Source organism: Phaethon aethereus (genome assembly GCF_964289735.1).
Source record: "Phaethon aethereus genome assembly, chromosome: 2".
Lineage (NCBI taxonomy): Eukaryota > Metazoa > Chordata > Aves > Phaethontiformes > Phaethontidae > Phaethon > Phaethon aethereus.
The window spans coordinates 122,146,183-122,158,220 of NC_138582.1; the positions used below are offsets into that span (position 1 = coordinate 122,146,183).

General features: G+C 38.5%; 1 protein-coding gene across 3 annotated transcripts in view; it reads left to right on the forward strand.

The window, feature by feature from the left end:
• Positions 1-12,038, forward strand: part of TRAK1 (trafficking kinesin protein 1) — a gene marked incomplete at its 3' end in the record, with an annotated part of 54,370 nt that overhangs the window by 13,197 nt on the left and 29,135 nt on the right. For all 3 annotated transcript variants that reach the window (XM_081996283.1, XM_081996284.1, XM_081996285.1), the window contains exons 2-4: positions 4,225-4,301; positions 7,847-7,963; positions 11,856-11,956. In XM_081996283.1, the coding sequence (XP_081852409.1) occupies positions 4,225-4,301; positions 7,847-7,963; positions 11,856-11,956 (295 nt within the window). The remainder of the gene's footprint in view (positions 1-4,224; positions 4,302-7,846; positions 7,964-11,855; positions 11,957-12,038) is intronic.

The following is a 12,038-nucleotide window of genomic DNA, read 5'->3' on the forward strand; positions in this document are numbered from 1 at the left end:
CCTTGCCATAGTTAAAGGCTTTGAGTAGGGAACTGTTAAGAAAAAAAGCAGTAAGTTTGTCCCCTGCTGCCACCTTGCCAATGAGAAGCATCTGTATTAAAATTGCCAGAGATATATGCTCCATGAACAGTATTCCCTTGTCCTGATGTAGTTTCTGAGGAAATACATTTTGGTAGTTGGGAAATCCCCATGCACTAGGGCCTTCCCTGTTAAACTCCATAATTATACAGGTCGGTATTATCTGCCCAAGAAGTGAAACTTTACCATAACATCTTATCCCCCTTCTGTATCCCAGTAGTTGGAAACAGATGGGAGCAGGAGCAGTGGGAGCTGGGCTTTCCTCTTCAGCCATGGCTGCTCTCTTTTAGTTCTTTGGTTTGTTCCTGACTGATAGGTCTCAAAAATGAAGAGGGGGTATGCCTTGAGGAGGAGTGCAGGGGACTGAGGACACCTTTGACTGCTGGCTCCTATGATTCTTTTTATATTTCCCCCCCCTTTCTTTTTTTCTTCCCCTTGAATCCCCTGTTTGGTGAGTGGTGGCTCATTGCAGCAGCTCCCAATAGTGGTATTCTTCCTCCTCTTCCCTTCCATGGCTGTTTACTGTTCCTGGAAACATACTTTTCTTCTAAGCAGCATGCTAGATGGCTGTGTGACTTTCAGGGAGCAATCCAGGAAGGTGCATACTTTCCTCCCATCTCCCTGAGCATCTTCAGCTTGGGAATCAGTGCTTTCGTTAGTGCGGAGCTCAGAGCCTGAAAGAAGATTCCAGTCAGATGCTGCATTAAATAGATGATGAGAAATAAATGCAGAGTGCATCCTTTAGGCTTTAATCACATCGGGAGACCCAGGAATGTGGGTACCCATAAATTTGCAAGCTTTAAGAGGATATGAAGATGGTGCTAGGTACTTTAAGGCAGAGGAAATATTTGATTTGTGTAGCATTTATCCATTTGTGTGCTTGGCTGTTAAAAAAAAAATCAACCAACAACAAAACCACAACAAAAGAACCCACAAATACTTTGAACTGCAAATATCCCTGGTAGCGTGTATTTAATGCTGTCATGAAAATGTGATAGAAGCTTTCTCTGTTCTTTGTTTCCTGTTTTGGATTTGTGACATTAGTTTCAAAGCAGTTACCAAAACATACTTTCTAACACTGTTTATGGAATTCTATGGTCCCTACACTTGTTGTAGACTTTTTAAAAAAAATTCTGTCTGTCTTTTATTATCTAACAGCCTTCTCCATAACTGAGAGGTGCAACGTGTATTTGTGGGTATTTGCATGCATCCATGCGTTTAGACACTGTGCTTCCTATCACCCTCAAGAAAAAATACTACTGATTTGCAAGTGAGCAAAAAGAGGTCAGTAAATTGGCACTGTAGGTTTTGTATTACAGAGCAATGCCCTTCATTTGCTCTTGTTTTATCTCTACAGTAACGTGACCAGGGTCTGATACTCATGAGAAGCTCCAGCAGGCTAGAAATCTACTGTGCAGAATCCATTAGAGATGGGGTGGGAGGGGTGGCCCCCCTCTCCATACTTACCTGATTGAGAGCTCAAAATTACTTTTTCAAAATAGTGTGACTTTTTCACTGGTGGATTTTTTTGAACAGTAGGGAAACCAAATTCACTGGTTGCAATTGGCCAAATGTTATCTTGTAATCTGTGAAGACTGAGTGTGTCTAAGTGTCTGAGACACAGTTCTGAGGGTTTTTTACTGCTGCTTCTGAATTGCTTTCTCTCCAGTCGCTTTTTACCTTCTCTTCCTCAGAAGCCTTGGTTTCTGGGGGATGGAGAGCAATACTCTTTGCAAGTTTGCCTTCCTTCCAAAAGGAAAACCTTCCTTTTAGTTAGTAGCTCTGGGCTTCTGCTGTGTTGCATGTTGAGTGCTGATAGGAGGTGGTTGAGCGGAGGAAGCATTTTATAATATTTGAAGTTTGTTTCTACTTGGGCATTGAAGAGGAATATGATACAATTTCTACTTTGAAAGCCTTCTGCATTGGCAGAGTAATATGTGAAGACCTCTGTTTTAATAGTGACGAACAGAAGTTTGATGGAAATTCTGAGATAAAAAAAGCTATTGGTGACCAAGTGGCTACTGCTTTGCTAGTAATGTCTGTTGTGATAAGGCTATGATGTTACCCTGCCATGTTAAAGATTAAATGGTAAATCCTGAAGGAGTAACTGACTGAGCAGCCACATTGGTCAACCTTTATCACTCTTTCTCCCAGATGAGTGACTTTATTCTGTCTGTGGGAGCACTGTCCTTTTATCAGCTTGGATGTTAGGAAGGTTATACATTCACCTGAATTAGGATGGTGTAAGGTTGCCATAGTCATAATCAGTGGTGATTATTCATGCTAGGTACAGAGTTAAAATGAGTTTGCTAATGACAATCTCAAACATCATTTTATAGTAGCGAGGGTATGTTATAACTGAGGGAATTATTTAGTGTACAATTGTTTTGGAGAAGAAACTGCTGACATCAGGGTTTCTGATAAATGTTTTATTGCATGACTTAAGAACTTGGTATGTTTGAAAATAATGGGTTTATGGCAGCGTTAATTTTTTTATTGTTAATAGTCTTCTGGACATGACACCATCTGTCTTTATGTGAAGTTTTTATGGAAATCTATTTAGCCCCTTTGTTTACTGTAGCTGTTCTCTGCAAGTTACTTCAATTTTTTTTCTTGGAATCCTGATTAGTCTGCTTTTGACTGATATAGCTTGTAGTTTACAGATGCTGTATTTTTGCTTGTGCAATGTTATAGCTATATTGCTGTGTAATTTTTGTCAAATCACTACTTTGAAGCATAAACCTTTTACTGTTACCACTTTCAGACTTAATTATTTGCATAAGTGTAATTATCTTTTGAGTACTTTTGAGTGGCATTCTTCGGAGTTCACTGGCACTACCGATGTCACTAAATATAGTCAATGTTTTCAGGATTTGATCCTCAAAGATAGAATATGAGAAACAGGAAAATTAACAGCAACAAATTGTACTTCTTGCTGTAGTTTAAGCAACTTTCTAATGTTCAACAGATTACCTAAGTACTGTTGCACTTGATGTTATTGATGTCCCTTAGTGGTGATCAACTGTATATTTATTTATATGTAGAGTGTCGTTTTGTAAATTCGGTAGCATTGTTTCCTTAGGGTGACAAACTGTCTCCTGGTAATGTTACTGTACTTGATACACTTTTTCTTTTTTTTAGTTTAAATCTTATTAGGCCTCATCTGTCTCTCCCCCCCACCTTAAAGTGCACTAGAGCAACATTAGCTAATCTGTCAGACGGAGCTTTAACTGACACTGTCAAGGGTAAAACCCCTGAAGAACAATTTGTGCTACAGCAGCCTGATAACCGGTAGTCCACACGATCAACTGAACTTAACTAACAATCCCTTTTTTCAGAATTACACTGTTTGAGGAATAGGTGTGTAGCTGAAAACAAAAAGAATATAAAGGTTGAGCAGAAAGAGCTGTTATTTCCTCTGATTATTGGTGGATTTTTAGAAAACTTGCACACTTCTAGATAAGTTAGTGTAGCTTCTTAAAGGATAGCGGACTAAAGTCCTGCATACTCTCTTCATCCTTAACAAAACTCCTCGTTCCACCTTAGTCATTGATAATCTCATCCAGTCTTAGTAAGTATTTTTTATGAGTGATACTGTGGCCACCATGGTGTGGTCTGGGTATTATAAGAATCATTTATTATTTTGCATGCATTTTTATTTACTTTGCTGTCTGATACCATAGAATGCAGTTCTTATCAACTTAATATGATGTGGTATCTTTATGTTGAGCAATGTTACTAACAGCATTGGAGTTGTTTATTCACAGAATAAATCTGCTGCACGTAATACACATACTACAATGACTAGGTGACATGACAGAATCCTAATTACGTGTGTAAGAACATCTGTTTTCACTTGTTCCTTCATTATTTTTTTAAACTCAAGACATTCCTTTTCAGAGAAGAAACTTTTAACATTTTAATGGTTTGTTCTGCCACTGACAAAACAAATACTCACTACAAAAGAGAAACACTTCTATTTTCAGCTTAACTTGAAGTTCTGTTTTATTTATTATTTTAGCTTTTGAGGTACTTACCCAAAAGTTGACATGAGATGAAAACTTATGCAAACCTAAACTCTTTAAAAGGTATTTTCCCCCAGTAGTATTACCAGTATGATTCATGTTTTAATTTATTTCCTTGCAGTTTTATGTGCTGAAAGAGTGGGCCAGATGACTAAAACATACAATGACATAGATGCTGTTACACGTCTTCTTGAAGAGGCAAGTATTACATCTCTTTAAGGATGCATACACAGTATGAGAAAGTAGTACAGAAATTATATGGTACCACTACTAAAGACTGTTGGTAGACTGTCCTCAGATGAGGAGGAATAAGTGCTCTGAGTGTATTGACAATTTCTCTCATTGGTAAGGTAAATACAAGTAAAGGTCATTTGTTTACCTCAGTCACATGAATTCATTATTGTGCTTATTTTTCAGTTGAGACTTTTTAATTTGCTCTTGGCCAAATATTTGCCACAATAAATTAGGAAGTGGGGGGAAATAATGTTAAAGTAACACATTTTTATAGTACATGTAAAGCTAATAGTATCATTATTGATTGTCCTGGTTTCAAAAACACTGGCTGTGTGGTGCTTAATTGCTGGCTGGGGCTAAACCACAATACTGATCGATTTATTCTCTTTTAAAATAAAAAAAAATGAAGTTCACAAATAGTCTTCTATCTGTAGTTATTAACTCAGGCAATGTCTTTCCAGAGAAGTATGTAGACACAAAATTAGAAAATATCTAATGCTCCTTTTGTCTCCAAGCCTTTTCTTCTTTGCCTTATATTTATTTGGTTGGTTTGGTGGTTTTTTTCTTTAATACTATTATTATGTAAATTGTTATTACTGTAATCCTTGGCATTCAAGAAATGGCAAAAAGCAATCATCAAGCTATGATATTTACGTTCAATAAATAAAATGTTAAATTGTTTGACCTGAAATTAGCTGCTTTTCTGCTGTAAACTTTAGTAATAATTTTCCAAATAATGTTTATGAAGAATTCTTCAGGTAAAAACTGTTACAATTGTATTAGCTTGTGGCTGAGTGTTTAATCCTTCATATTTATTTGCTTAGTTATTGGAATAGCAATGTCAAAAATGAGGTCTGTCTAGCCAAGATACATTGAGTGGTCTGTTCTTCCTCTAATTCTGCAAGGAAACAAACATGGGAATGCTCACATCTCCCACCTATGCGTGATACATCTGATCAAAGTCCTGCATTTTGTGCTTTGCACTGAACTCTTTTAAACAACTTTCTATGAAAGATGAGTTAAAGCTGATACTTCACCTAAAAGACTTGTCCTGGAATAATACATTAACTTGTAGTAACAGTCTCTTACCTGTTTGTGTCTTGTTCCCTCTGTCTTGCTTGGCTGAGATTTACTTGCATTTGTTTCCATGGCTCCTTCTAGTACTGATGCAGCATTCTGCCAAACTGTTTCCTCCCCTGAGTCCATGTAACCAAATGTCTATAGATCCAGAAATCATACTCAGGAGAGCAATGCTAGAAGGACTTGCTAAGCCAGTGTTTTAAAGCTTCTGGTGTACTTTCCTGTCTGGATGATAGCAAAGGGAAAACGGGAGCATGTAATAGGTGAACCTTGAATAAAACAAATACTTTTAGTGAGCTTTTTTGTTTTATTTGGTGATCACTTCGGATTGAATCACTCTATTCCTAGGCAGGCATGCATTTACAGCTTCTTTCTCTGTTCTCCAAATGATGGCTATCTCAAGAGATAACTTCTGCTTGTAGAAGTTAACGTGTAACTACTTCTGCTACCTTCACACACAAAAGCGAAAAACAACCCCAAAACCTACCCCTTGTCTGTCCTTCTTGTTGTCAAGCTTCAAATGAATGTATTATGAAGTTGGCAGGGTGAAAGGTACAGCCTGGGGAACAGGGGGGACACGACAGAGGACACAGGAGAGAAGATTTTAAAACAACATGCATGCAGATATTTTTAAAATCTGTGCCTGTTGCCCAGAAACTAAGCAAAGGGAGTGACACCAGGCCTGCGTGAGTATGTTGTAAGAATAGAAGATTCCTCTCTGAACCTGCTTTCTCACACCTTTCTAATAATAGTGTAAATGTGTCTGGATTCATTATTTTCTTTCGTATTGCTCTAATAAATCAATTGCTTATCACTGAGTAAGAGGTCTGACCCCAAACTGCGATTTAGAGCTGAATTGCTAAAAATTGTGTAGGAAGTCTAGGGAGGTTAATTAAAGAGCCTGGACATTCCTCAACTCTGAGATTAGAAACCTTGCTGCTGGATACATTTTTCCGCTGTAGAGTCGAAGCTGCAGCAATATATTTTTTTTCCACTTCGTATTTACAAAGAGAGCCAAATACTGAACAATAAGTTGGCTCGATACGTAAACCAGAGGTTTTTTGGATAACTGTGTGACCTATTGTTCTGAAAGATTGTACGTAAGTTTATGTGAAGATTTTATGGCTAGATAATGCCAATAGCTTTCAATGCAAATATAAGCCTGACCTTTAGAAACCATTTGGAAAATGCTATTTGTAGATACAGCAGTGATCAATAACCTGTCTCTTTATTTACTGATTATTATCTTAACTTCCTTTTTTTTCTTACTATGAAAGCTTCTTCATTCAAATTCATTGACTTCAAATCCAGGTGATCAGTAGCTGTAGGTTTCATAGGCTTTGTCATAAATGTATATATGACACAAGGCAGCTTTTAGTAATAAAACCTGGATGGCTGTTGGTGGTGGTAAGTAAGCCCCAAACAGTATTTTTCAGTGACAGAGAAAACTGCCTCAAAAGTAAGTGGGGAGCTAACCTTAGCTCCATGTTCCTACTATAGTAAAGATCTAGTAATTAATTAAGAAAACTATAAATAGAAATGCTTTGAAATGGTGCGAAGTTTTAGGCAGTTTATTATCCTGTTCCAGGCAGATTACAACTCCATGTCTCAGTTTTGCAGAAGCTGTGCCACACATAGGTACATGTCATGAACGGATTAAGCTTCTAGTTTTTATTGGTATGTGTGGTGAACTGTCTAGACCAGTTAGTTCCAATTCTGTGTACATGGGGGGGGGGGGGTGAAGAAGGAGGCAAGCATGGTATGAGAATAACCACGTAATGTAGATTTGAGCGTCTGCAAAAAGGAGAGGGATAGGACTTGGTTTTATATGAAAGCTCTGATGGATGTACGTACACAAAGATAGGAGCTGAACATTCATTGCGGTGGAGTTGGCTTCTGCTTCTGCACAGCTTACTGCCTTTCATTTCAAGGTGGAGCAAGTAGAAACTGAAGGATGCCTTGAAATGCCAGAGTTCTTTGTTATTTTCACTGTGCTGCTTTAAAATTCTTGCGAAAAGAACCTTTAAAGCTCTGTGATTGCATTCTGCAGATGGTATAACAAGGTGATGGAATTGTTTCCCTCAGTAGTTCAACAAACGAAGTTGTAAATAGAGAATCAGATCTGGCTTCATATACCTTGTTTTACATAAAATTTTGAAGCTGTGCTTTCCTATGTGTGGCTCAGTAACTTTATATGGGTCAATCTTTTCTGAATAATGTGGGTGTAACATAAGCAGGAATAGAAAATGAAAATTAGCAAAAAAAAAAAAATCAACCAAACAAACCCTCACAGAAGGAAAAAGTCTTTTTATTGTTGAAGTACTTGTTCCTTCCCTTTCATGACAATTTTGCAATCAGAGGCTACCTCCCTCTGATCCTTTGGTGAATAAAAAAGTTGAAATTAACTTTCTCCTCTTAATGCTTCACAGAAAGAACGGGACTTAGAATTAGCTGCTCGGATTGGCCAGTCGTTGTTAAAGAAGAATAAATCACTGACAGAAAGAAATGAGTTCCTGGAGGAGCAAGTAGAACACATCAGGGAAGAGGTAAGATTTTTATGCCCGAGTGCTCTATCTGCAATGATGGGGAGAATAGCCTCCTAGCTTCACGTTGTCCCTATTTAATTTTTCTTGGACATCTGTCCATAGCAGGTCAATCTTTGTTGCAGCAGTTTGGTCACCCATTTTTATAGCATGTACACTTTAGAAATGTGACCAAGGAGGTAACTGGATCCGTTGGCTCAAATCAGGTGACTTGCAGGGAAAAAAAACCCTCAAGCCATTGAATTTTGCCCTGCCTCAGATTTCGTTTTCCTCTGAAACCAGCTGCTCTTTTTGAGTCATTATACCCACTGTTTTCTTCTGCCGGTTTTGTCTTTGTTACTCTGGTTTATGTGTAATTCCCTTCTGTTTTGATTGTCTCACTAACCACTCTTTCCCTTCTACCTCCCTTTTTGTGCAGCTCTTTCTTTTTCTTGTTTCACCCCTGAATCGCTCTCAGTCCTCACTTGTTTCTTCCTTGCCAACTGATGTTTAACTGCTTTTTCACAAAATGCTTTTCTGTTCATACCTGAGTTGAATTTTGGCTCTTAGAACATAGCATTTGAATGCTGGGAGTGCTTTCCTTTGCTTCTGAAACTGAATATAAATATTGCATATAAGGTAAATCACTTCTACTATTTATGGAGATTTCAGCAGTGCATGCTCGCTGCAGTCATATGCATTCTGCCTTTTCCAAGCTGGGCCAACTGTCTAGAATTGTGTTAAGCTTCCATTGTTCAGGTGAGTCAGAATATATTTTAGTGGTTGGTAATCGCTATTCAGTATGCTCTGTATGTATGAACTTGTCAATGCTGGGAAGCATTGGGTTGTGCTGGGAAGCAGATGGTTGTCGGCCGAGACTTGCTACCTGCTATCTAGATTGCTAAGATCCTACAGCTACTTTTGATTTTGCTGTATCTCTTGCCAGGAAACTGTGATAGAATCTGTTGAAAGCATGGGTTGGTAGCCTGCTGCAGTACATACATTTGTCCCAGTTTGCAATAATAATGTTTTAGACATTGAACGTGTTTAGAATATAACATGATGGAGCATGTGTTTCTGAATTGGTGTGATCTATAGAACATACCTGAGAACTTAACATTGTTTCAAGTAACACCTTGTGTCTTCCATGTATCATTGAGCTTTTAACCAAATATTTATGTGGTTGCTATTTCTTACTGTATTTCTCAGAATGGGGAGTTGGATGCGATAGGTACTGGCAGATTCTTGATGGATATATCGTGGATGGAACTGTACAGGAAGCTTTAAAAGAGCTGTTTGTATATACTGCAGGTGTCACTAAACTCTGGTGACTTACTGAGCTGGAGGCAAATGTTGCTTCTCCTATTCTGGGACAATGACCTTGGTTTGTGAATCTCATCCATATGTGGCTTTGGGCAAAAGAGAGATATATTTCACAGTTGTCAGGTGAGCAGAAAAACAATGGACCACAGTGGATTAAAAACATTTAAAAAGGCTGCTAATAAAAATGCTCAGGGGTGTGGCGTGTTGAATTATATCAGAGATGGGATGATGAATAAAGCATGGATGGAGGGATCCCAGTTCTGCAATAAATGGTGGTGGAGCGCACACACAGAAGTAATATCCTTTGATGTGGCCTACCCTTTTTGGCAAGGAAAACTAAATCTCTTCTGTCCCAGAGGAGTGCTGTTGCTTGCTGCCCAAGTCCCATCATGTGGCAGACCAATTTATTTGTGCATTAGCTGATAGGGCATTTTCTAGGCTTGTGCATACTAACTGGGCAGGGCAATGTATTCATACCATACACCCAGAAGGGAAGATTTGATGGAGGAAAGTGGGGGGCAAGGATGAGCTGCCTCTGCCCAGGTCTGTTTTTCTTTAAAGGGACTCAGGAGCAGCATTAGGAAAAGTGCCACCAGAAATAAGCTTGTTCCTAGGTGGCTTGATATGTTGGGCCATGTGTTCTATCAACACCCTTCTTTCACACTGTCATTTTGACTCCTTGAAAAATTGATGCTTCTGAGGCAATGCTCATCAGGCTTTAAAGTCACGACTTTTTTGTATGTTGAAAATCTTTCTTTAGTAGGTTTCAGATCTTGCATTAATGCTGCATTTTGAGTATTTGAACAGAAGAGTAACTAAGACAACTGTTGCTATGGGCAAGGCATAAAAGAAAAGAATTGTATTGGTACCTTTCAGATTCTGTAAAAATTGCCTGTCATAGTGCCCAGTCACCCTCACAATAAAAAAAAAGTCATACCTGATGGTCACGAGGAACCTCCAGTGTTTCAGTTTGTGCCCATTGCTTCTGGTCCTGTTCCATTAAAAGGTCACCCTTTCTGGCTGTTCACCCTCCTTTGGACAATTGCAATGCTTGGAAATGGCAGTAAAAATAGTATCCTCAATGTCTTTAATTCATAGAGAAAAAAGTAGAGCAAAGGCTGGTGATGATCTAGTGCCCACTCACTGACAGTATCTGAATCCTTGCTACTTAAAGAGACTGAGCCATAACGTGCTGAGGGAAGTAAATTGTTATTTTTGGCTCAGCTTTTTAGCTCTTCCTGAAATGGTGAAAGTGAACCTCCCAAAATTAATGCATGGATTTTGTTTCATGGTTTTCTAAAATGTGGTTGATTTGGCTTTTTTTTCCCCCCTTGCATTTTAGAACCCATGTCTCAGAAGGACTTGCTGCCTTAGCACATCTGATTACGCAGAATAGTCTTAGTAAAGTAAATGACCTTGTTTGCTTAAAATTCTGCACAGTTTAAATGCTTTATTGCATTGAGCCTGCTTTTTGTTTGATGAAAATGCAGCTTAAATCTATTTTATCGATATTGTCTGGGGTTTTTTTGCCAGTAATAACTACAAATATAAGTATGTCTCCAATACAGAAAGCAGAAATCTAATAAAAACAAATATTCTTTGCAACTTGTGCATTGGAAAACCGAGGGCCAAGTCTTGCAGTGCAAGTGGAAGGGAACAGATCTGTCTGATCAGTTAAGCTATTTATAGCTATGCAAGGCAAATAAAAATTAATCTCTTGCCACTGGGGTCTTAAATTGCAGCTGTGAAGTGGTTTAAGTGCTACTGTGTATAATTGGGCTTTTAACCGTTTTATTGGAGAATTGCAATGTAAATTAACCAAGATGAAGTTTGTGGAGCTCACAGTTACAGAGTATCTTAACCACCCGATTTTGATGTTTTGTTCCTTTTTGATACATGTATATACTAAGCACGGGACTCTCGCATACTACTTTACTAGGCTTAGGTTTCGGAGTCATCAAAAGCCCAAACTACACTCAGAAGCTGACTGCGGCCTCCACTGTTGCAGCAACCTCAGAATGGTAGCCTGCAGCTGTATGGTGGTAGTCTGCAGCTGAACAGGCAGTTGAGTCCCAAATGTAACCTTACTACACAAGCTTTATAGTAATTCTATCTAAAATCCCTTGGAGAGGAAGAAATATCTGTATCTGAGGTCTGCAAGGTCTGTAGCCAAGCCAGAAAGTGATAGTCATCACATAAAATGGATAAAAGTGATGTTTGGCTTGATTGTGCCACATTAATTTCTTGCAGTATCATTGCAATGTATCCATTTCTGTGGATGTGAATCTAGACTAATGCAATAGTGAATCAGGATTGCTCATCTTAAAGAAGGTGAGAGACGTGTCTAATAGCAGTGGATAATGGCATTTTTGAATTTCCGAAAAAGAACACTTAATGGCTAATTTTAAAAGGTACACTGTTCCTTGTTTCTAAGAAATTAAGGAGCTGGTTCTGGTCTGTTCCAGTCTTGGCCTCTTGATTTGATCGTCTGAAGATGCTTGGAGGATGACTAACTAGCTAATTTGTAGTGAGTTTACCTAAGAATGTGCCTAGAAAATAAACTTGCTGATCTGCAAGCTCTTTATTTGCGCAGGTTTCTCAGCTGCGGCATGAGCTCTCCATGAAAGATGAGCTGCTCCAGTTCTATACCAGTGCTGCTGAAGAAAGTGAGCCGGAGTCTGTCTGTTCCACCCCGTAAGTTAACAGATCTACGGTGTTGAACCTTCATATGGTACTAAGCATGGGTAGTTTAGACAATTTAGTAACTTTTGAAAAG